The following is a 26,200-nucleotide window of genomic DNA, read 5'->3' on the forward strand; positions in this document are numbered from 1 at the left end:
TTGCAAATTACAGTGTCTGGAGACTAGGCACCAGCGAGGTGATCTGATAGAGGTGTATAAAGCCTGGAATGGTTTGAGCATCCTCAATGCTGATGGGATTCTTCCTCTCGCTCAGAATAATCACCTGAGAGGGCATAAATTCAAATTGAGGAAAGACAGATGTAGGATAGCCATGCAAAAATTTGCCTTTAGCCAGCGGGTGGTTGGTTGGTGGAACAGACTTCCATCCCTTGTTGTGGGAGTTGATAGCCTAAATAAGTTTAAGGCTCAGCTGGACAGGTATTTTGAACGAACAAAGAGGTGAAGTGGAAGTGGTTTTTTTTTTTTTTTTTTTGGCTGATGCTGCATAAGCTTGCTTTCTTGCATCAAATGCCTCTACTAATGCTAATGCTAATGCTAATTAACATTGATGTTTATGCAATTGCAGCATTCTTATTTTCAGACTACACCACTGCTTAACTTACCATACTGCCAAGTCCGCCACTGTGTGGGTGAGGGGGGGCAAGGACTAGTATCGTATCTGCCCGAAGACTAGTATCGTATGAATTTTTAACGAGGACGGCTCACATGTTTGTAAATCTCGCATGGGGGGGGGAGAGGAAGTTTTACCACTGGAAACTACCCCAGGGGCTCACATCTGGTGAGTATGGGCTTGGCACACCCAGGGTCCTGAGCTGGATATCATCATTCTTCTCTTTCTTGTCGATTCCTTTCTACTTTCTCTCTCTCTCTCAGGGTAACCTGGAAATTTTTTTTTGGCTGGTGCAGAAAAAGCCTCAGACAAAAAGCCTCACTCTCAGGTAATAATAATAATAAATCTACAAAAGTCTTGCTAGTGTGCAAGTGACCAATCCACAAGTTCCAGTCAATATCTGGATAGTTAAAATCACCCTTTTAAAGACAGTCTGATTTACTGGGCTACTCTATTTCTCTACACAGCTGTTCGTTGCACTCATGAGTCATTAAGCATATAACACACTCTTCTCATTTTCCTTTTGCAGTGCTTATGTCACACCAAACTGACTCAACATTGCACAGCACACCAATGTCAACAGGATGCACTTCCTTAAATTTTTTTTTTTATGTTTCTTAACTAAGAGCATAACCCCCTCCTACCTTCCTATCTTGTCTACCCTTTCTGTAAACACTGTACTCTCCAAATTCCAATTCTGAACTCATTAAGTATATCTGTATGACCCACGTCTCCCAACAATATCCATCTTTGATACCTTGACCAGCACTTCAAATTCATCAAATTCATTTATTATACTTCTAGCATTGGTGTACATGCAAGTAGACATGTTGTTGTTGTTGTTGTTGTTGTTTAGTTTTTAGGAGCATTAGCAACTAAGGCCATATTGTTCCAGGGATATATGCGGTGGTCATTCCCTGACCTTTCTACATCCTCCGTATTTGGTGGTCACGGGCTCGAACCCCGGTCTAATCAAGAAGCGTGTGCTACGCACTGCCGCTCCTGCCCACCTGGCTATGGAGGCGCCACAAGTCGACATGAGCCTGTTCTTACTCTTAGTTACCCCAACACAGCCCATGTATTTACTTGCTCCATGATGACTCCCAGCAGTCCTTGATCTCCCAACACCTTTCCAGGATGCTGCTCATTCTAATAGAAGCAGTGCAAGAATCACTTTCACCTCTGCCTGCGGTTACAGTTAATCTTTCAGTCTGTGAATCCCCCCCATCAAATGAATGGGGGGGATTCACAGATTGAAAGATTAGCAGTTTTCCAACCCATCTAACATTGCCTTGATAGCATAAGCAAATATTCTTGCACTCTTTCTATTTATGTGCATCCCATTGTGTAAAAGCATTCTCTCATCCCTTTGTATAAGGCAATGGAAAAGCTACACCTTGAGTACTGTGTACAGGTCTGGACCTCATTTTAGGAAGGATGCGGAGTTGCTAGAAAGAGTACAAAGAGGGGCAACAAGATTGGTGAGGGGAGCAAAGGGGTCATCTTACAAAGAAAGGCTAAAAAAGGATGGAATATGGTATGTCTGCCAGAGGAAAAGTTGATGATGTTGTAAGATATCATCTTGTAAGGGCACAAAGAGTGATATTTTTGTACATATTGGCACTAATGACATTAACAGTAGGAGATCTGTTGGTTTACTTAACAAGTACAGGTCAATGTTGAACAAAAATCATGAGTTAGGGCTTAAATTTGAAAGTGCCTGCAATTCTGCCCAGACAGTATCAGGTGGGTCCATTAGGATATAGATGGAACTTGTGGGTTGGTTACTCACACACACTAGCAAGGGTTTTGTGGATTTATTGGATGACGTTTCCACAGCAACATGTTCGAGAGGCAACCAGAGGGAGTAATGCTCTTGACCTGATTATCAGCAGTGATTATTCATATGTTAAAAATCAGCAGATAAAGGAACCACTAGGTGTAAGTGATTAGTGTACTGATGTGGGATTTAATCAAAGATGTAACTACTATCAAGGGGTAAAGGGAAGGGTTTTTGCTTTCGTACAGATGACTACAGTGGTCTCAGACAGTTTTTAATTTCTATACAGTGGAATCAACTGATGATGTACTGATAGCAACTAAATGAGAAGCATTCAAGGAATTAATCTTGGAAGCTACTAGGCTCTTCATACCAACTAAGAAATACTGTTCAAAGTTTTGGTCTAAATGAATGTCAGATGAACTAAAGAGACCCGCGGCAGAGAAGAAAAATGAATGAGATGCATAGAAATTATCAGGCGACACAGAAACCTATAGCGGATATAAGATAGTCTGTAATCGAGTGACAAAGGAGCTTAGGCAAGCAAAGGCAGATTACGAAAGTTTTTGGCAAGGGATGCAAAGAAAAACAGTAAAGACTTTTTTATTTATGTAAACGCCAGAAGGAAGGGGATGAATCAGATTGGTCCACTTGATATCGATGATTTGATTGTTGATGATCCTGCTCAGGTAGCTGACAAACTCAATCAGCATTTTTGCATCTACATTCACATATGAGAAATTCTGTATGGAAGTGGAGGCCAGAAGTTTATCAAACTCTAGCGGGAGCTAAATGATTTTATAATAACTGAGAGCAAAGTGGTAGAGAAATTGCTGAAGTTAAACATATGGAAGGCACCTGGGGTGAATGGGATCTATCCAGTTATATTAAAGGAGGCAGCAAAGGAAGTAAGCAGATCCTTAGCAATCATTATGAGGGTGTCCTTGGACTCAGAGGAGGTCCCTAGAGACTGGAGACGTGCAAATGTTTCCCCAATTCACACTGCTCTTCATGAACTAATATTACTAGTGGAGTTCTCCAGGGGTCCTGTTGGGCCCATTATTGTTTTCTGTATTTATCAATGATACTGATGAAGGTATATCATGCTTAATGTCCAAGTTTGCAGACAATACGAAGGTTGGTAGGGTTGTTAATAACAGTAAGGACAGTATGCTACTGCAATAGGATCTAGAAAAGTTGAGCAGATAGGCTGAGAGGTGGCAAATCAAGTCTAACATTGACAAATACAAAGTACTGCGTATGGGTTGCAGTAAGCTGATAGGTAATTGAGCAGATAGGCTGAGAGGTGGCAAATCAAGTCTAACATTGACAAATACAAAGTACTGCATATGGGTTCCAGTAACCCCAGAATAACACACCAACTGTGCGGTGCTACATTCAGGGTAGTGGAGAATTAAAAAGACCTGGGGGTAAATGAACAGTTAGATGTTGTTGTTGTTGTTGTTGTTAAATTTGTTGGTGCATCAGCAACTTAGGCTATAATGCACTGGTTACTGTCTAATATCTTCTTAGTTTGTCTTACACATGATATGGTTCATATATTGTGATATTTATTTATCAATTTTAGAAAGAGAAAAATGTCATTCATGTCCTCACGATCTCCTAGAACATTCTGTAATGATAACCGGCTGGAGTTATGAAAATGAGAGAAGAAAGCAGATTTCCGTTCTTGCAGATATAGCGGGCATTCCAGGATGATATGTTTTACTGTTAGTGAACATAAGCAGTTGCTGCATTGTGGAGGATCATCGTTTGTTAGTAGGTAGCTATGTGTGAGGAATGTATGACCAATGCGTAATCTGGCTAGGATGGTTTCTTCTTTTCTGTTTCGTCTCAGACTGGATTGCCATTGCTTGGGTTCTCTCTTGATTTCAAGAAGTTTATTATTTGCTTGACCTTGCCACATGCGTGTCCACTGTTGTTTATACATCTGTTTGATAATGGATTTATGGTCAATATAAGGAGTCCTGAAATTAGATGGTATCACATTTGTAGCACATTTAGCAGCTAGATCTGCCTGCTCGTTTCCTAGTATTCCAGCGTGTCCAGGGATCCAACAAAATATTACTAGCTGTCCATGTCCGTGAAGTTCTAGTAGCTGTGCCCAAATTTTTTGTACCAGCGGATGACTAGGGAAGAATTGACGCTGTAGAGAATTAACAGCACTCAATGAGTCCGTATATATGATGGATTTGGTACACGACTCTTCTTTGATATTCTCTAGAGCTAGAACAATGCCGTATAGTTCTGAGGTATAAGTACTGCATTCAGACGGAAGCTGTCTGGAGATGGTGATATTTGGTAATACTACAGCGGTACCAACTTTACTACCAATTTTGGATCCATCTGTATATATTTGAATGAAAGTGCTAAACTCAGAGGAGTGGGTCTTATGAATTTGTCTAATGTTGGAATCTGGAAGGTTATTCTTTCCCCATTGCTGAAAGTGTCTATCAATATGTATCGGGGGCATTTGCCATGGCTGGGTTTCCATGCTAGTGTCCTGAAGAATGTTAGTAAAATTCAGGCCCCAGCTTGTGATAAGAGCTTGAAGCCTAATGCCAGATGGTTTATTGAGCCGTGGTTTACTTTCATAAAGTTTACTCCATTTGGGTATAAAGAGATATTGCCATATGGGATGATGTGGAAGACTGCTGATTTTGGCTGCGTAATTTAGTAACAGAACTTGTCGTCGAAGATGTAGCGGTGGCTCATAGGCTTCGGTATATAGACTTAAGATTGGTGAAGTACGAAAAGCCCCCAGTGCAATTCGTAGGGCACTATGATGTACAGGATCGAGCCATTTAAGTGCACTCGGTCTGGCCGAGTCATATGCAGGAGACCCGTAGTCTAACCTGGATCTAATCAGCGATCGATATAGCTGTAGCAACATGTAGCGATCTGCGCCCCATGACATGGAGGAAACTACTCTCAGAAGATTTAGTTTTCTAAGACAACTTGTACGGATATGTTTTATATGCTCCAGGAAGTTTAATTTTTTATCATAAATTACACCAAGGAATCTAATACTAGGCTGGAAAGTAATACGATGAGAATCTAACTGTAGGTCTGGATCAGGATGTAAAGAACGTTTGCGACAGAAGTGTACTGCTGTTGTTTTTGGTTTAGAAAGTCGATATCCGTTGTTTTTGGCCCAAGAGACTATTTTGTTAATAGTACCTTGTAGTTGTCTTTCAATTAGTCGCATATTTTGAGAGTGACATGAGATGGCAAGATCGTCAGCATATAGGTATGCATCAACTGTATTAGGTATACACTTGGTTATGGCATCAATCCTAATGGCAAAGAGTGTAGCGCTCAACACTGAACCTTGGGGAACTCCCTCTTCTTGTACATATGCTCGAGACAATGATGAATGGAATCGGACTTGAAATGATCTATTGCCTAGAAAGTTTTTAATGAATATCGGCAGATGACCCCGAAGTCCACATTTATGTAAGTCCTGAAGAATCCCATATCGCCAAGTTGTATCGAAGGCTTTCTCTATGTCAACGCATATCATGACTAGGTGCTCGTTTCTGAGGAAAGCGTTCCGGATATTTGTTTCTGCTTTGATAATGAGATCAAGTGTAGATCTTCTTCTCCGGAAGCCATGTTGGTTTGGACTTAGAATGTTTTCCGTTTCTAGAAACCACGTCAATCTAGCATTAACTATTTTTTCTAATGTTTTTCCCAGACAACTGGTTAGAGAAATAGGGCGGTAGTTTCTGGGATCTGTGTGGTCTTTTCCTGGTTTCGGGAAAGCTAGCACATAAGAATGGCACCAGCTAGCAGGGTAATACTCCTCTAGAAAAATTCTGTTATACAGTTGTAATAGGGCAGTTAATGAATCCTCACTTAAATGAAAGATCATGGTGTAAAAAATTCCATCGGGGCCTGGAGCACTATTCTTTAATTGGGAAAGTGCACTGCGCAATTCAATCATGGTCAGAGGTAGGTTATACGAATATGGGACGGCAGTATTAAATTTTAGTTTGTATTTTTCTGTCCGGGATTTTAACAATTGAAATGCTGGTTCATATGTGGCAACAGCTGAAAGTGTTTCAAATGAATTACCTAAGATATTGGCAATCTCCAGAGGTTCAGAAATTTCCTTCCCTCTTACGAGTAGAATAGGAGAAATTGTTTGTGTGTATTTGCCATTAATTCGTTTGATCTTTTTCCATATTTTAGAAGTATCTGTGGATCTGTTTATGGTGGAAGCGAAACGTGCCCATGCTTCTTTTTTACTCTCTCGTCTTATATGACGAGCTTTAGCTCTGGCTCTCTTAAACTGTAGGAGGTTGGCTGTAGTTGGATATTTTCGAAACAGATTCCAGTACTTATTTCTTTCTTTTTTAGCATTGTTACATGCTTCATTCCACCACATTTTTGGATGAAGCCTGATTTTGGATGAAGATTTTGGAATAGCAGCCTCCGATGCTTTCATTATTTTTCGTGTAGTATACCTGACTGCAGAATCAATTGTGAGGGTTGTTATGACGGCAGTATCTATTCGAGCTATTTCCTGGTATTTAGTCCAGTTAGCCTTTTCAAATTTCCAGCTTGTCCTAATTTCTCTCTGGGGAGGAGAACTTGAGCTAAAAGTACAGATGATAGGAAAGTGATCGCTACCACAAGGGTTGTCAGTAACAGTCCAGTCTATGATAGGAAATATTGTTGGGGAGCATATTGAAAGATCAATAGCTGAACTTGAACCAGATGGAGAGTGTATGTATGTGTGATCACCAGTGTTTAGAATAGTTAGATTATGTTTATCTAAAAATTTTTCTATTATCTGTCCTCTAGAGTCAAGATGTTGGGAACCCCATAGGGGGTGATGGCCATTCCAGTCACCCATAATACAAAAGGGAACAGGTATTTGCTTAACTATATCATCTAAATCATCAAGGCTGTATGAATGGTTTGGCGATAGATACAACGAAACTAATGTTACTGTTATACCAATGGTGACACGAACTGCAACTGCCTCTAAAGATGTTTGCATGGGGATAGGTCTACAGGGAACTACAGAGTTCACTATGACTGCTACTCCTCCATGAGCTGAGTTAGAGGAACTTCTATCTTTTCTATATATAGTATAATGTTTAATTGTCATAGACACTGTATTTGTGAGATTGGTTTCTTGAAGGCACACTGCAACAGGCTTATATTTACTTAATAGATCGTAAAAGTCATCTACGTTACCACGGAGCCCACGGCAATTCCACTGAATAACTGTACTCATTGTTTGGTTTTAACTGGTGTCTGCTAACATCCGTGAAGTAGTCTGCTTACGCCTGTCTAGTTTCCCCTTTTCCTTCTTTGAGAATACTGGTCTGCCTGTGTCGATGTCATCTTCTGGATGAATTTCAAGAATTGTATCGTCATCGCCTGCTTTTTCATCGATGTCCATGGTATCAGATCTGAGTTTGTATTTATCACTTCTTTCAGAGCTCTTGATTTGTTCTTTCTGTTGCTGTTTTGGATTCTTATCTGGAGGAACTGTTACTGGTGTATTTACTTCTTTTGTTACATATCTGGAGGGAGAGTGTTCCTTTGATGAAGAAAGTACTGATTTAGCCCAACCAGATATAGAAATATTTGGAGGGACTGAGCAGTCAGTTTGAGTTGATATTGAGCGTAGTCGTTGAGTAATTGATGCATACGTAGATGATTTGACAGGAGTTGTAAATTGTTTTTTTGCCTCTTGATATGACACCTTATGCTCTATTTTATATTTCTGAATATTCTTCTCTCGTTTCCATTGATCGCAGTCCTTAGAGAAGGCAGAATGATTTCCATGGCAATTAGGACAGTTTTGAGTTTCCTTGTTACAATCGGTATGTGTGTGTTCTTTAGAACCGCAAGCAGCACAAGTGACTACACCTCTGCATACCGTTTGTGAATGACCAAATTTTTGGCACTTGAAGCACCGTACCGGATTGGGAATGTATGGTCTAACATGACATCTGAGGTATCCAGCCTTTATAGTTGTGGGGAGAATTGGTGTTTTAAAAGTCAGTATAACTGTCCGAGTAGGGACAAGCTCTCCATCTCTTTTGATCAAAATTCTTTTGGCGTGGATTACATTTTGGTTGTTTAATTCCTGGACAAGTTCATCTTCCGATACATTTAGGAGATCCCATTCTGATATTACCCCTTTAGAGGAGTTCAAGGTGGCATGTGGGGTAACCTTTGTGGGAATTCCACCAAAGGTAGAAATTTTCAGGAGTCTCTCTGCATGTCTATGTTCGTTCATCTCCACTAATAAATCTCCAGATCTTAATCGACGAACCATTTTTGGAGGGCCAGCCACATTTTCGAGACATTTCTGAATCAAAAATGGAGATAACTTACTCAGTGGTTGGTCTGTGGAGGAATGCAATATTAAAAAGAGAGGAGCAGAATAATCTGTCCCTTCTTTTTTTTGTCTCTTGGCATGGGATGGGTTTAAGTCATGATCTAGGTCATGCCTATCTACATCTGGATCAGTAGATCCATGGCTAGACTGTTTTGTGTTTTCCATTACTGCTCCTTTTAGCCCTGGGAGAGTGGTTTTCTTCTCCCAGACTTCCAGCCCCGCCACGTGGAGGCAGGAGCGGTGCCACCAGTGACCAAGCGATAAAGAGATTAGTTGTTAGTGTGTTAATAAGTTATTCCTATATACAAAAAGAAAGGTGTCTTGCCTTTCTGTCAAGTGCGCTAACTTCTTTACTTCAGAAGCGCAAAATTAAATAAGCTCAGAAAAATAACACTATTCTATAATCAACCGCTCTTTTAAGTAAATCGCTTTCAAAATCGCTTAGGAATCGCTATAGTCACTCGCTTGGCACTCGGGGCCGAACAGTTAGATATGAAGTTTTCTGAGTAGCGCAGACAGGCTGCAAGAGTAGCTCATGGGGTCTTGTCAATGATATATAGGAATTTTGCTAGCAGGGATAAGGGGATGATTATTACCTTATATAAGGCAATGGTCAGGCCACACCTTGAGTACTGCATACAGGTCTGGAGGCCTCATTTTAGGAAAGATGTTGAGCTACCAGAACGACTACAGAGAAGGGCAATGAGATTAGTGAGGGGAACAAAGGGTTGCTGTTATGAAGATAGGCTAAACTTCTGCAAACTGCAGCATCTGGAGACTAGGCATCCTGCGAGGTGATGTTATTGAGGTGTATAAGGCCTAGAATGGTTTGAGCAAGCTAATGCAGATGGGATTCTTCTCTTGCTCAGATTCTGCACCTGAGAGGACATAAATTCAAATTGAGGAAAGGCAGTTGTATAACAGATGTGCAGAAATTTGCCTTTAGCCAACAGGTGGTTGATCGCTGGAACACACTTCCATCTGTTGTTGTGGAAGTTGACAGCTTAAATAAATTCAGGGCTGAACTAGACAAACATTTGGTGTGAATGGATTGGGTGAAACAGGAAGAGTTTTTTTTTTGGGGTTTTTTTTGGCTGATGCTAAATAAGCTTGCTTTCTTGCATCATATGCCTCTACTAATACTAATGGGATTCTTCCTCTTGCTCAGATTATGAACCTGAGGGGGCATAGATGCAAACTGAAAAAACTGAAAAACCCACACGCTTCAATGACCATGTATTATTGGATGTCAACCTTCAATAACTGTCACTGCTGAAGGAAATGTAAAGAGAAATGCAAGTATAGTTTAGTAATTACTCAATTAAATTTATTAACCTTATTAATTTTCATTGTTAATTGATTAAACTGTATTTAAATGGATATCATGCCCCAGACAAGAGCAGCAAAGCAACATGCACAAAGTAACAGGAGTGCTGTGGCTCAGGGGAGAACTGAAGAGGACGATTCTCCAATGCTTCACAGCCTAAAGAAATGTGCAACTTGTTAGACATTTGCAGAGTTTTCTGGGAAGAGACATGTTGCTGCCAAGTGGGATGTCTTTGTGTGTGCATGATGTAAGCAGTGTGAAGAAGTTAGGCACCAACTCAGCATTGTTATGAGCCTTCATGGGAGCTTGAAGGATGGGATAGATGCCCTTAAAGAACTTAAACTGGGTGACCCATCAAGCTCTCAGCTGCCCACATCAATGCCAGAGCTTGCACTTGATCATCAGGTAACACAGCGGCAACCTTCACAGCAGAATGCGCTGGTTCCACAGGAGCTAGTTATTGTCGGTGACTCTATTGTCAGGAAGATGGGAAATATATTGTGCAAAAGGGATAGGTGGAATAGGACCAGAGTATACCTGTCAGGGTCAAAAGATGATGATGTTGTAGAGCAGATATCATCTTTTAAAGGCACAAAGGGTGATATTGTTGTACACATTGGCACTAATGACATTAAGAGTAGGAGATCTGCGGACTTACTTAACAAGTACAGGTCAATGTTGAAAAAAGGTCACAAGTTAGGATTAAATTTGAAAGTGTGTGCAATTCTGCACAGACATGATAGAAGGGAGTATATGATGAAAACCTTGTTAATCAATTCGGCTCTGGAGAGATTGTGCAAGGCTCGTGGGGTAAACTTTTTCTCAGCATGGTCAGTGCTTGTTAGCATGAGAGATTATTTCTACAGGGATGGAATAAACTTAAATAGAAAAGGTAGGAGAATATTTGCTGATGCTATCAAGGCAGTGTTGGTGGGTGGAAAACTGCTAGCTTGGGGGGATTAACAGTAGCCAAAGACAGAGGTGAAAGTGATTCTTGCACTGCTACTATTAGAATGAGCAGCAGCCTGCAAAGCGAGGTACTGGATATTTCAAGCTGGGAGTCATCGTGAAACAAGTAAATACATGGGTTGTTAGGGTAACTAAAAGTACGAATAGGTGTGTGTATACTTGCATGTACACCAATGCTAGCAGTATAGTAAATAAATTTCATGAATTTGTAGTGCTGGTTAAGACATCCAAGGCAGATATTGTTGGGATATCAGAGATGTCGTGTCATTCAGATATAAGGAATGCAGAATTGGAATTTGGGGAGTACAATGTGTACAGAAAGGATAGACAGGACAGGAAGGCAAGAGGGGTTATGCTGTTAGTTAAGAAACACAAAAAATCTAAGGAAGTGCATCCAATTGACACTGCTGGACAATGCAATGCTGAGTCAATGTGGTGTGACATAAACACTGGGGAGGGAAAATGAGAGTAGGTGTGTGTTATGGGCCTAATGAATCTGATAAATATAATAAACAATTGTGCACAGAAATAGAGTGGGCCAGTAAATCAGAATTCCTTATAACAGGGTATATTAACTTTCCAGATATTGACTGGAACTTGTGAATTGGTCACTCGCACACTAGCAAGACTTTTTTTGGATTTATTGGTTGACTGTTTTCTACAGCAAGATGTTTGAGGGGCAACCAGAGGGAGTAATACTCTGGAACCACTAGGTGACAGCGATCACAGTGTACTGATGTCGGATTTACTTTAAGATGTAACTACGATCAAGGGCAAAGGGAAGAGCTTTTGTTTTCATACAAGTGACTACAGAGGTCTCAGAGAGTTTTTAAATTCTATAGAGTGGGATCAACCGATGATGTTACCAACGGTGAATTCTAAATGGGAAGCCTTCAGGGACTTAATCTTGGAGGCTACTAGGCTTTTCATACCAACTAAGAAATACTGTTCAAGGTTCAGGCCTAAATGGATGTCAGACGAATTAATGAGGCTTGTGGCAGAGAAGAAAAATGCATGGGATGCATATAAATTATCAGGCAACACAGAAGTCTATGACAGATATAAGCTAGTCTGTAATGAAGTCACAAAGGAGGTTAGGCGAGCGAAAGCAGATTATGAGAAATCTTTGGCAAAGGATGCAAAGTAAAACAGTGAAGAGTTCTTTACTTATGTAAACTCTAGATAGAAGGAAAGGGATGAATCAGATTGGTCAACTTAACATAGCTGGTTTGACAATTGATTATCATGCTCAGGTAGCTGATAAACTGAATGATTATATTGCATCTACATTCACACATGAGGAGTTATTCAAGGAGGGAAATTCCAGAAGTTTACCAAACTCTAACAGGGAGCTAACTGATTTTGTAATAACTGAGAGCAAAGTGGAAGAGAAATTGTTGAAGTTAAACATAAAGAAGGCAACTGGGGTTGGATGGGATCTATCCAGTTATATTAAAGGAGGCAGCAAAGGAAGTAAGCAACCCCTCAGCCATAATTATGAAAGCTTCCTTGGACTCAGGGGAGGTCCCCATGAACTGGGGATGTGAAAAGGTGTCCCCAATTCACAACAGATCACATGGTGACACGGGTAATTACAAACTTGTTAAAATAACCAGGAAAATAATGGAGTCACTGGTTAAGGAAGAGATGTAGAATCATCTAGACAAGGCTGCAGTTATAGTTCAGACACAGCATGGGTTTGTTAAGGGGAAGTCTTGTCTGACAAATTTGATTGGATATTATGATGTGGTCACAAAGGAATTGGAAGCAAAGAATTCTGATATCATATACTTAGATTTTACGAAAGATTTTAATACTGTGGCACATGGAAGACTACTGTACAAATTGGAGCAGTATGGCATTAAGTGCAAGTTGCTACAATGGATAAAAGAATGGTTGAGTGAGTGGAAGAAGACAAAGAGTGGTTATCAATGGACACTGCACTTCATGGACTAATGTTATTAGTGGAGTCCCCAGGGGTTCGGTTTTGGGCCCATTGTTGTTTTCGGTATTTATCAACGATATTGATGAAGGTGTATCGGGGTTAAAGTCTAAGTTTGCAGATGATACGAAGGTTGGCAGAGTTGTTAATGACAGTAATGATATTACACCACTGCAACAGGATCTGGAAAAGTTGAGCAAATGGGCTGAGAGGTGGCAACTGAAGTTTATCATTGACAAATGTAAAATACTGCATATGGGTAGCAGTAACCCCAGAGTAACATATCAATTGGGCGGTACTACACTCAGGGTAGTTGAGAGAGAATGGAAAGGACCTGGGGGTAATTGTGCAGTCAGATATGAAGTTTTCTGAGCAGTGCAAAAAGGCTGCAAGAGTAGTTCATGATATCTTGTCAATGATATACAGAAATTTTGCTAGCAGAGATAGGAAGGTGGTTGTCCTCTTGTCACATCTTGAGTACTGTATACAAGTCTGGAGGCCTCATTTTAGGAAAGATGTAGAGCTGCTGGAACAAGTACAGAGAAGGGCAACGAGATTGGTGAGGAGAACAAAGGGTTGGTGTTACCAAGAAAGGTTTAAGTTCTGCAACTTGCAGCTTCTGGAGACTAGGCACCTACGAGGTGATCTAATTGAGGTGTATAAGGCCTTGAATGGATTGAGCAAGCTCAAAGCAAAATTGATTCTTCCTCTTGCCCCCTCAGAATTTATGCCCCCCAGATTAATCACCTGAGGGGGAATAAATTCAAACTGAGGAAACACAATTGTAGAATAGATGTGCAGAAATTCATCTTTAGCCAGCGGGTGGTTGATAGTTGGAACAAACTTTCATCTGTTGTAGTGGAGGTCAGCAACTTCAAGACAGAACTAGACAAACATTTGGAGTGAATGGATGGGTGAAATGGGAAGGGTGTTTTTCTGGCTGATGCTATATAAGCTTGCTTTCTTCCATCATATGCCCTACTAATGCTAATGCTAAGAGCATTCCAATAATTTGATGTTTCAATGGTATGAAGTCAGAGCGTATTACCAATTAAAGGAAAGTGAATGTCAATAAAGACAGCTCAGTATCAATAATTGTACGTGATGACACATGCCACTCAGCATGTGCAAAAAAATTAGGCCTAACCTGGTCCCTAATTTTCCCTAGTTCCGTGATAAGTAACAGAGGTTTCTGGAATTTTCTGTGGAGAAATAAATGAAAACATTTTCAAACTGAGGAAACACAATTGTAGAATAGATGTGCAGAAATTCATCTTTAGCCAGTGGGTGGTTGATAGTTGGAACAAACTTTCATCTGTTGTAGTGGAGGTCAGCAACTTCAAGACAGAACTAGACAAACATTTGGAGTGAATGGATGGGTGAAATGGGAAGGGTGTTTTTCTGGCTGATGCTATATAAGCTTGCTTTCTTCCATCATATGCCCTACTAATGCTAATGCTAAGAGCATTCCAATAATTTGATGTTTCAATGGTATGAAGTCAGAGCGTATTACCAATTAAAGGAAAGTGAATGTCAATAAAGACAGCTCAGTATCAATAATTGTACGTGATGACACATGCCACTCAGCATGTGCAAAAAAATTAGGCCTAACCTGGTCCCTAAATTTCCCTAGTTCCGTGATAACTAACAGAGGTTTCTGGAATTTTCTGTGGAGAAATAAATGAAAACATTTTTAAAAATAGCTAGTAGGAGTTTTAGCTGTGTAGACAGAGTAGATAAAAAGAGCATGAATTGCTGAAATATTGTCTGGATGCTCATTGGCCCTATGCTCCCAGCTCAGGGTTAAATTTGACAAATATTAAAAAATATATTTTTTTAATAGAGGGAAGAGGAATATATAAAATCCAAAAGAAGAGGGGGGGAACATGTAAAACATTTTTCTACCAAGAATCCAATCTGGTAGCAGTTATAAACATAACTTCTATGAGTCATGTTTATAACTGCTATTATTCTCCTTTCCTCCTTGTATGACTTATTTTTTTTTTGTTCCCTATTTAGGTGCCCATTCTTTTTTTTAGTTAGCAAGTAGGTTAGATTATTCTGTTTCCGCAATATAATCTATACAATGCATTCTTCCTTGTTTCTGGTTCATTAGAAAAGAAATAAAACACCTCACACTCAGATCCTGCACCGTAAAAAATAGTTACCCAGAACATGCCATTTCAAGTCTACAGTACAGGAGTAATCAACAGTGGGCTATGTTAGTAAGAAATAGTAATGATTTTAAGGCACAATCTTATTTAGATTGTGCATTAAAATCATGTCACAAGTAAGTTAAAAAGTGAATGAATTTATTTTGATATTACTACTCCTAAATATTTTGCTAAAATATTCAGACAGACTGAACTATTAATAACTACATCATAAATGCATTTTCCTTCAATGATAATTTCCAGAATATGGAACCAAAAGAAATACAAAGTTGTACCTGCTATCACACAGATATCTATCTAAATAGGAATGTCAGATCATTGATGAGCAGATAAGACTGAGCAGTTAAGCAAAATAAGGCATACCATTAAATGGAAGATAAATTAATTGACCTTCTTTAGCAACTAGAAACAGCAAGTGTTTCTACCCACTACGTACCACCACTTACTAAGTAATTATAGGATGCACATTAAAGATTAATTAATAGAAAGATAAAAGAAATTAATTCCAAAACTCCTCTTAGATACCAGACCCTTAAATAATATAAGACAATCCCTCCCGAAACTCTCTACTCATTGCACTCGCCAGTTTGTGAAGTCCCCTATATATGTAAGTGTACACACACACACACATCAATATGTCTAAATTATGTGTCCTGCATACATTCAGTGTCACAGACTACCATGTCTTGTCTTGCACAGGGAAGCAAAGATAAAGATAAACTGATGCAGTTACAGTAGAGCATCGATAATTTGAACTAATTGGTATCCAATTTGTTTGGATTTTCGAAGTTTTCAAAAATACTGTTCCGGAGACTAAAAAAGAAAGATTTAATAAGTTTAGAAATAAAAACACTAAGTTGTACTTAATTATTTTTATCAGACACAATGATACATATTAGGCCTGACGTAGCTGAGTGGGTAGGAGTGAGAGTACAGTAGCACGTGCTGTTTGAGTGGACCAGGATTTGAGCCTGTGACTACTAAATACAACTAACGTTTGTATTGATGATTTATTGTATACTCCACTGAACTGGTGGTTGTGCCAGATCATAAACAAGAACATATGTATAGGCCTTTAACAAAAATAATTACTTATTTTTTTCTGCACCATTTTCGAACTTTGTTTCTTTGCCGCCAGAGCTCTCACTCTTTTCAGCAAGAGTAGTTGAGTTGGACAGCATTCAGTTTGTTTGTCGATTTTCAAGTATCATTTAATTTTGTTAATTGGCAAGGTAATAAAAGTGCAAATTTGTGCTTTATATTTTCACTTTTATAGCCTCTGGATTTTCTCCTCCGATTTTCACTTATTAGAATTGCTGTTTAATAGAATCAAAATTCAATTTGCAAACGTGATCACAATAACTGGCACTTACTGTAATTATTTTATGGCTTTTTTTTTTTTTTTTTTTTTTTTTGGTTTTTAGGAGCATTAGCAACTAAGGCCATATTGCTCCAAGAATATGCAGTGGTCATTCCCTGACCTTTCCGCATCCTCCGTATTTGGTGGTGACGGGTTCGAACCCCGGTCTAAATAAGAAGTGTGTGCTACGCACTGCTGCTCCTTCCCACCTGGCTACGGAGGCGCCTTATTATTTTATGGCACCAGCATAACAAATAAATAAATGCTGGCTCATTCAGATTACTGACGTTTCGAATTATTGATGTTCAAATTTTCAACACTCTACTGTATATTCATATTCTATTTATTCATTTTGCCTTGAGTTAACATGTAAATGTCTATAAAACCTGAGTACAAGCTTATTTGTCATTCTTCATTTGTATACTTTTTGATTAGTCATAATGCACATATATATAAATATATTATTGGAAAAAAAACTATATTAGTACATACAGAAACAGTGCAGTTAGAAGGATATGTACCTGGCTGAAAAGCTTCACCAGCTGTTTACTCTGCAAGTTGTATATCCGTTTATTTATACCTGGTAATAGCATTTTGATCCAGAGGTATAAATCCCCTTGAAATTTGCCTGAAAACATTGATCAATTATTTGTAATGTCAAAAAATAAATAAACAAATAAATTAAAAGTAAAATGTGTGCTTTAGAGTACATTAAAAAATAGTTAGATACATTTATTTTTATTTTTTTATTCGTATGAAACAGGGAAAAATCCCAATTATAATGTATAACAACATAAAAAAAGTAATCCAACATTTAATTTAAACTCAACAGTGCAAACAACAAAAGACAAAAATAAGATTTAAAAAAAACCCAATATCTTACAGAACATAAAAAATTAATATACACAAATGCATAATTAGTAAATTTTTAAATTAATGGCTGAAACAATGGATCTAATCAAATAAGCAAATTACATGGGCTGTGTAATTTGCTTATTTGTAATGCTTAGTAACCTTAGGGTTACTATGCTTTGTAACCCTACGATTACTAGGCGTAGAAACAGTTGAATGTACACTAATACTAGGAGCACAGTTAACAAATTGGATGAATTTAAAGTATTGGTAAAGTCATCAAATGGACATTGTGGGGTTATCAGATATAAAGGATTCAGAATTTGAATATTGGTTGTAGAATGTGTACAGAGAAAGAAAACACAGGACACAAGGGAAGGAACTATGCTCTTAGTTAGGTATCACATAAAATCAAAGGAAGTGCATGTAGTGAACATTGGTAGCCAGTACAATGAGGAGTTAGTTTAGTGCAGACAGTGTTCTCCCCAGAAAATTTTTCCAGCTGGGTGGCATTATGAAATAGCTGGGTAAGGAAGTGTAATACTTCACAATATTATAAAATTTTCTGTTATTTATAAATGTGACTTAAGCTTATAAATGTGACTTAAGCAATCCAGAGCAGAAATGAACTGCATAATTTAACATTACATTGATTTAATGATAATTTGTGCAACAAACATTGAAAAAATTTTATATTGTCTAGTGTTATATTTTTTAACTGAAAAATGAAAATTCCAACACATATACATAAACACACTAAATTTAACAAATAAGGTACTTTTTATTTAAAAAGTAAAATGTTTTAATAACAAATTTAAAAAAAACAATTTTATTATAATTCAATGTAAAAAAATAATAATGAAAAATGTTTGAATCTAAATGTTTAAATTTAAATGTTTTCTGATTTAACTTCTTACTCATTATGGGTTCTTATTTTGTTTTATTTTATTGCAATATATATTTGTGCTCCTGTACGGAGAAAAGATACGGAAACAACGTATCTAACAGTTCAAAGAATTTAACATGGTGTACTAGCTTGCAGAATTATAATACAGGCAATTCTCGACTTTACAAGTTAATTCGTTCCTAGCGTGCGCTCGTAAAGCGAAAACTCATAAAGCTGGAATTTATTTCCCATAAACATAAGGTTAAAAACAGGGGTTACGTTCTCAACAATGAAATTACTTAGCTAATTAGTTTATGTTTAAACAATGATTGATTTATCAAAAGAAATTAAAACATAGCCTGTAAAATCAAGCAAATTATAATACTAGAGAAATTATTTACAAATGTTAAAGAATGTTAATTCTTCGTCATCATCGACTAAATGCACACTCGTTGATCACTAATTATTGGCTCGGCACTCGTTGGTTTGTTGCGCAAGGAGTCGTCTTCTTCAGAAATGTTTCAAGAGGCGTTTGTTTCCAAGATAATCTTCTCTTTTAATTAGAAATTTCATGATTGCATGAATAAGCATTTTTTAACGGCACACACAAATTTCAACTAACACAATTTGCGTGGAGTAACAAGTTAGTGCTGCTAATGTGGAATAACGTAGAGTGCTGCTAAGCACAATCTCTTCTGCAGCATCTAGATTTCGTGTACCTTCTGCTGTCTTTAAAAGTCACAATTATTTTTTATGGTCTCAAACAAGCACAAGTTCAACAGCACAGAAACTAACCCAGGGATCTCCCAACAAAATACAGTGAACTCCCGCTTTAAATGGTATGTGAAAATCGGAAGAATATTTTCCAGTTAGCAAAATAAAAATAAATTTATGCTTACATACATAGCTTAATTAATACGTACTGTAATATGTACATGCTAATTGATATTTCTGTTAATTGAATTTTTTTTTTTTTTTTTGTTGTAAAATTTAAAACAGTAATAAGCAATTAATAACAAAGAACATGGGACTCACAAGTTGCAACAAACACACAAGTGAGATACAGAGTAATGAGTTTCTGAAAATTTATTTATGTTTTTTATATGACTGAATGTTTCATGGAAGTGGAAACACATTTCACCATAATAACGTGAAAACCCACAGAATTCCAGCTATCGGTACTATAGCAAATGCAAGAAGATTGAGTTTACTACCCATTTATAACTGATTACACTAACAGAAAAGACCATAAAACTGGAAAACTATAAATTGTTTTTATTATTTTATGGTAGTGACCTCCAGAAATGGGCTTCAGAAAAATATCACGAAGGCAATAACAACTAGCAAGTCAACAGCAGGATTCACAAAAAGGAATGAAAACATTGAAAATTACATCTAACATAACAGCAGGGTTTCCCCAGCAAAAAAGTTCAAAAATACTGTGTTATGCAAGATTTCCAGCAATTCTCAAACCATGTTAGAGCGAAACCTTGTTGTAGAAGTACCGTGTTGTGCAAGGATTTCCGCAATTTATCAATCGTGTTAGAGCGAAACCTTGTTGTAGAAGTACCGTGTTGTGCAAGGATTTCCGCAATTTATCAATCGTGTTAGAGCGAAACCGTGTTGTTGAAGTACTGTATTATACAGGGGTTGCCTGTACTGTGTTTTATTGAATTAGCTGATGCATACCCATAGAACTTTGGGTTCCAATCCCAGTGTGCTGTAAATACCAATTATATGTTAAGAAAAAATTAACATTCAGTCACAAATTATCATAAATTTATATTTCTGACTACATTAAATATGAAATTAATTAAAATTATTTACTAAAAATATTATTGGGACAAGAGAAATGGGTATGCATAAGCCATTCATTTCGTTTGGCTATCTATCCATTCAAAGCTCCTAATGAGTAGCAGAGAGATGACCATGTGGATGAATGGATCTTTCTTTCTTTTTTCTTTTATTTGCTCTTTCTTTTCCTTTTTTCTTTTCTTTTTGTTAATTCTAAGTAGTTTAGTTTTAAGTGTCTAGATCAGCATATATTTAGCATTGGTGATTAAATTATACGTTGCTATTAACACAAATTATTAGTCAGCACCATTTGGCTAAAAATGCCTGAAATTCAACATTATACTTTCATTCGCTCCACAAAATTAAATCCATAATAAATTATACAGGATCCAATTTAAAGAAATAAAGTCAAATCATGTGCGTGTAATGTATAATTGTTAACTGTAACAACAGCATTAATGCCACATATCAATAGCACATTCCTAACAATCCATAATAAATAGGATTATTTCATAGTAAAAATAAGTAATAGTAATAATAAAAAATATTTGTATAATAAAGTCCATGTGTGTGTGTGTATTTTTTTTTAAGAAAGATTTTATACTAGTTTCATTATATGGCAGCACAAAGTTTCAATTCAACTTACCTCCACCAGGACCTTTCTGAATAAATTCTGAAATCACTTTTGTTTTTTCAAGATAGCTGGAAGTGTCAGCCACACTGGCACAGAGACGACGAAATTCACGTAAACTATCATCTCTAAAATGACCAGGTCTTGCACTCTTTATAGATCGATTATCTGATGTATCTTTAAAAATATATACATACAGAGACATACAAATGAAACTTGTTATCTGCTAAATTATGTCAAACATTGATATAAGCCAACACTTGTAAGTTTTAATAAGTAAATTGTGATTTCTATGTTATCAACTAATTACTTTTAACAATCATACTAACAAACTTCACATTTTATCAAAAGCAAATAAGTTGCTTGCAATAAAACTAATGATTAATGTATTGTTCTTCTATTACAGTTTGACTGCAAATCCTATCTTTATGACAACAGAAAATTTAATTGTAAATCTACATCAACAGCCTCAAAAATAAATAAATAGAATATGTCTACAAATTTTACCTAAATTAAATGCAAAATGTTACACATACTTTATTGTCAACAGATATCAATAATAACCAAATATACATTTAAATTTCTCTGTTCTTGTCTTCTCTCCCATTGGTCTTAGGAAGCATTAGTTAACCCAATTTACACTATATTTGTTTAAATAAATTAGTATTTAAACAAACTAAACTAATTTTAGTTTATTTAAATAATGTTAAGATTAAACTAATGTTAAGATTCTACACTAAGCACTATTCTTCAACTAAGAGATTTAGAAAGTTCTATCTATTATTTTTATCTTAGCACTCTTCCTCCCAACAGTTTAGAATATTTAACTTTAAAATCATCACATTTTTTGGTAGTTAAGATGTTAATTTATAACTGTTGCTCCAGGTATGTTCTTGCATTTAAAAATTTTAGTGTGTCGCCAATCCAGGCAATAGCATACCAGTTCATATAGTGTGTTGTGTATGTAAAAATTTGTCATCATACATACAAAACTGTTGCAAGTTGAAAAACCTGGAACTCAGTGGGAAACCCTGCTCCCTATGTCTGAGATCAGTTAATTACAGTCTCAATTAAAAAGCTCTTATATATACGTAGTGAATTACCGAAAATGGTAAAAAAGGCATAATTTTTATCATATCTCATATTATGAATACTTTCACAATGAGTTGCCGGATATTGCACTACCTCGAATAACTAATGCTTCACTGTGAAGAATACTACTGTTACTAATTCTCGGTGGATACCACCACCCAGATTTTCATTTCAAGGCTGTTTGTACATGCGTAGGATAATATTTCTATTACCCTACACATATACAAACCTATTCTCAGTAACTCCAGACATCATCAAGCTCCAGCTCCCCCAAATGGCTCTGTTTAAAGGCTATCTGTCCTCTTGTCGGTGGGTTGGGAGATACCCTGATGTTGCAATAAGTGATAAAATAAGTATAACTTCACAACGTGAGAGACACCAGATGGTGTACGACAGTATAAACCGAAAAGATTTAGGGCTAAAGCCTCAACTTACAGAAAATTCGCTAAACATAACATGTTAGTGCCTTCATATCATGTTTATATGTAGTGAATTACAGAAAATGGCATCGTTTTTATGATATCTCATATTGTGAATATAAGTTGCCTAATATGCACTACCTCGAATAAGTAATGCTTCACCAGTTTAGAAGGCTATTGTTACTTATTCTCAGTGAATAAAATTATAAATACGATAAAAAATATAATAAAAATGATAAAAAATTTGATAAAAATGATAAAAAATTTTGATAAAAATGATAAAAAGAGATAAAAATTTTAAAATATGAATAAGTCTGGTGAATTTTCCATAAACTGAGGCTTTAGCCCTAAATATTTTCAGTTTATACTGTTGAACACCGTCTGGCATCTCTCATATTGTGAAGTTATACTTCATAACTGGGATGCATTATTGCAACACCATAGCACCTGTCCACTCACTGAAGAGGGGCCAAATATCCTTAAAAAGGAGCCATCTGGGGGAGCTTGATGCTGCCCAGAGTTTCTAAGAATAGCATTAGTTGAGGCATATGATGCAAGAAAGCAAGCTTATACAGCATCAGCCAAAAAAAACCCTTCCCATTTCACCCATCCGGTCACTCCAAATGTTTGTCTAGTTCAGCCTTAAATTTATTTAAGCTATCTACTCCCACGGCAATAGATGTCTGTTCCAACAATCAACTACCCATTGGCTAAAGACAAACAAAAACAGTGTACTGATGTGGGATTTACTTAAAGATATAATTACCTTCAGGGGTAAAGGAAAGGGTTTTTGCTTCCATAAAGGTGAGTACAGTGATCTCAGACAGTTTTTAAATTCTGTACAGTGGGATCAACTGACGATGTTACCAACAGTAAATTCTAAGTGGGAAGCATTTAAGAAATTAATCGTGGATGCTACTAAAAGTTTCATACCTATTAAGAAATACTGTTCAAGGTTTAGGCCTAAATGGTTATCAAATGAACTAATGAGACTCGTCACAGAGAAGAAAAATGCATGGGATGCATATAAATTATCAAGCGACTCAGAAGCCTATGGCAGATATAAGCTAGTCTAAAATCAGGTCACAAAGGAGGTTAGGCAGGCGAAGGCAGATTACGAGAAATCTTTGGCAAAAGATGCTAAGAAAAACAGCAAGGATTTCTTTACTTATATAAACTCTAAAAGGAAGGGAATGAATCTGATTGGTCCACTTGATATCGATGGTTCGACTTTTGATGATCCTGCTCAGATAGCAAACAAACTGAATGAGTATTTTGCACCTACATTCACACATGAGGAGTTATTAAGGTTTGAAAATGGCAGAAGGTTATCAAATTGTAGCAGGGTGCATAATGATTTTGTAATAACTGAGAGCAAAGTGGAAGAAAAAATTGTTGAAATTAAACATAAGAAAGGCACCTGGGGTGGATGAGATCTATCCAGTTATATTAAAGAAGATGGCAAAGCAACTAAGCAAACTCTTAGCCATAATTATGAGAGCATCCTTGGACTCAAGGGAGGTCCCCACGGACTGGAGATGTACAAATGTATCCCCAATTCACAAAGGGGGGATTGAAGGGTGACACGAGTAATTACAGACCAGTTAGTTTAACTTTTGTTCCGGGTAAAATAATAGAGTCACTGGTTAAAGACGCATTGCAGGGTCATCTAGACAAGACTGCAGCAATAATTCAGACACAGCATGGGTTTGTTAAGGGAAAGTCTTGTCTGACATATTTGATAGGATATTATGATATGGTTACAAAGGAACTGGATGCATAATTTTGATATCATATATTTGGATTTCAGGAAAGCTTTTGACACTGTTGCGCATGGAAGACTATTGTACAAATTGGAGCAGAATGGTATTAAGGGTAAGTTGCTACAATGGATAAAAGGATGGTTGAGTGGGAGAAGACAGAGGGTGGTAATTAATGGGTGCTGCTCTTCGTGGACTAATGTTATTAGTGGAGTCCCACAGGTTTCGGTGTTGGGTCCTCTGTTGTTTTGTATATTTATCAATGATATTGATGAAGGTATATCAGGCTTAATGTCGAAGTTTGCAGATGATACAAAGGTTGGCAGGGTTATTAATGACAGTAATGGCAGTGTGCTACTGCAACAAGATCTAGATAATTTGGGCAGATGGGCTAAGAAGTGGCAACTGAAGTCTAACCTTGACAAATGCAAAGTACTGCATACGGGTAGAAGTAACCCCAGAGAAACGTACCAACTGTGTGGTACTACACTTAAGGTGGTAGAAAATGAAAAAGACCTGGGAGTAATTGTGCAGTCAGATATGGAGTTTTCTGAGCAATGCAGACAGGCTGCCAGGGCAGGTCATGAGGTTTTGTCAATGATATATAGGAATTTTGCTAGCAGGGAAAAGGAGGTGATTGTCCCTCTGTATAAGGCAATGGTCAGGCCACGCCTTGAGTACTGTGTACAGGTCTGGAGGTCTCATTTTAGGAAGGATGTAGACAGCCTTGAGCGTGTACAGAGAAGGGCAACAAGATTGGTGAGGGGAATGAAGGGATCCTCTTACCAAGAGAGGCTTCAGTTCTGCAAATTGCAGTGGCTGGAGACTAGGCACCTGTGCGGTGATCTGACTGAGGTTTATAAGGCTTTGAATGGGTTCAGCACGCTTAATTCTGATGGGATCCTTTCACTTGTTCAGATTACGAACCTAAGGGGGCATAAATTCAAATCAAGGAAGACAGATGTAGAATAGATGTGCAGAAATTTGCCTTTAGCCAGCGGGTGGTTAATTGCTGGAACAAACTTCCATCTGTCGTGGAAGTTGATAGGTTAAATAAATTTAAGGAGGAACTGGACAGGCATTTGGAGGGAATGGTGTGATTTTTTTTTTTTTTTTTTGGCTGGTGCTCATACACTTGCTTTCTTGCATCACATGCCACTACTACTGCTACTACTACCCATTGGCTAAAGACAAACGTCCGCACATCTATTCTTCAAGCATCTTTCCTCAATTTGAATCTGCCTCCTCAGGTTCTTAGTCTGATGAAGTGGAAGTATCCCATCAGCATTAAGCCTGCTCAAACCATTCAAGCCCTTATACACCTCAATCAGATTACCTCGCAGGTACCTAGTCTCCAGATGTTGCAACTTGCAGAACTTAAGCCTTTCTTCATAAGTGCACCCCTTTGTTCCTCTCACCAATCTTGTTGCCCTTCTCTGTACACATTCTAGCAACTCTACATCCTTCCTTCCAAAAAATGAGGCCTCCAGACTTGTATACAGTACTCAAGGTGTGGTCTGACCATTGCCTTATACAAAGTGATAATCACGTCCTTATATCCACTAGGAAAAATTCCTATATATCATAGACAAAACTCCATGACCCGCTCTGGCAGCCTGTCTGCACTGCTCAGAGAAGTTCATATCTGACTGCACAATTACTACAGGTCTATTTTTCATTCTCCACCTCCCTCAGTGTAGTACCACGGAGTTGATACGTTTCTCTTGCATTACTGCTACCCATATGCAGTACTTTGCATTTGTCAATGTTAAACTTCAGTTGCCACTTCTCAGCCCATCTGCCTAACTTTTCTAGATCCTGTTGCAGTAGTATACTGTCTTTAGTGTCATTTGTTATTTTGTTTGTTTGTTATTTGGTTTTTAGGGGCATTAGCAACTAAGGCCATATTGCTCCGTGAATATGCAGTGGTCATTCCCTGACCGTTCTGCATCCTCCGTATTTGGTGGTGATGGGCTCGAACCCCGGTCTAATCAAGAAGCGTGTGCTGCTCACTGCTACTCCTTCCCACCTGGCTACGGAGGCGCCTTAGTGTCATTAACAACCCTGCCATCCTTAGTATCATTTTGCAAACTTGGACATTAAGCCTGATATACCTTCATCGATATCACTGATATATACACAAAACAACAACAGCCTAAGAACCAACCCTGGGGGACTCCGCTAATAACATTAGTCCACGTAGAGCAGGGTCCATTTATTACCAGTCTCTCCCATCTCTCAATCGACCATCCCTTTATCCTTTGCAGTGACTCGCCCTTAATATCATACCGCTCCAATTTGTCTTCCACGTGCAACATGGAAGACAAATACTGTTGCACATGGAAGACAACAGAGTA

At 37.7% G+C, this 26,200-nt stretch overlaps 1 protein-coding gene across 1 annotated transcript in view; it reads right to left on the reverse strand.

Annotated features, from left to right (window-relative positions):
• DNAlig3 (DNA ligase 3) overlaps positions 1-26,200 on the reverse strand; it is a 305,218-nt gene that overhangs the window by 239,395 nt on the left and 39,623 nt on the right. The window contains exons 4-5 of the mRNA XM_090374562.1: positions 20,588-20,749; positions 16,931-17,037 (exon numbers count right to left, since the gene is read on the reverse strand). Of these exons, the coding sequence (XP_090230688.1) occupies positions 16,931-17,037; positions 20,588-20,749 (269 nt within the window). The remainder of the gene's footprint in view (positions 1-16,930; positions 17,038-20,587; positions 20,750-26,200) is intronic.

Source organism: Mastigoproctus giganteus, chromosome 5, assembly GCF_048544385.1.
Source record: "Mastigoproctus giganteus isolate SK-2022 chromosome 5, ASM4854438v1, whole genome shotgun sequence".
Classification (NCBI taxonomy): Eukaryota; Metazoa; Arthropoda; class Arachnida; order Uropygi; family Thelyphonidae; genus Mastigoproctus; species Mastigoproctus giganteus.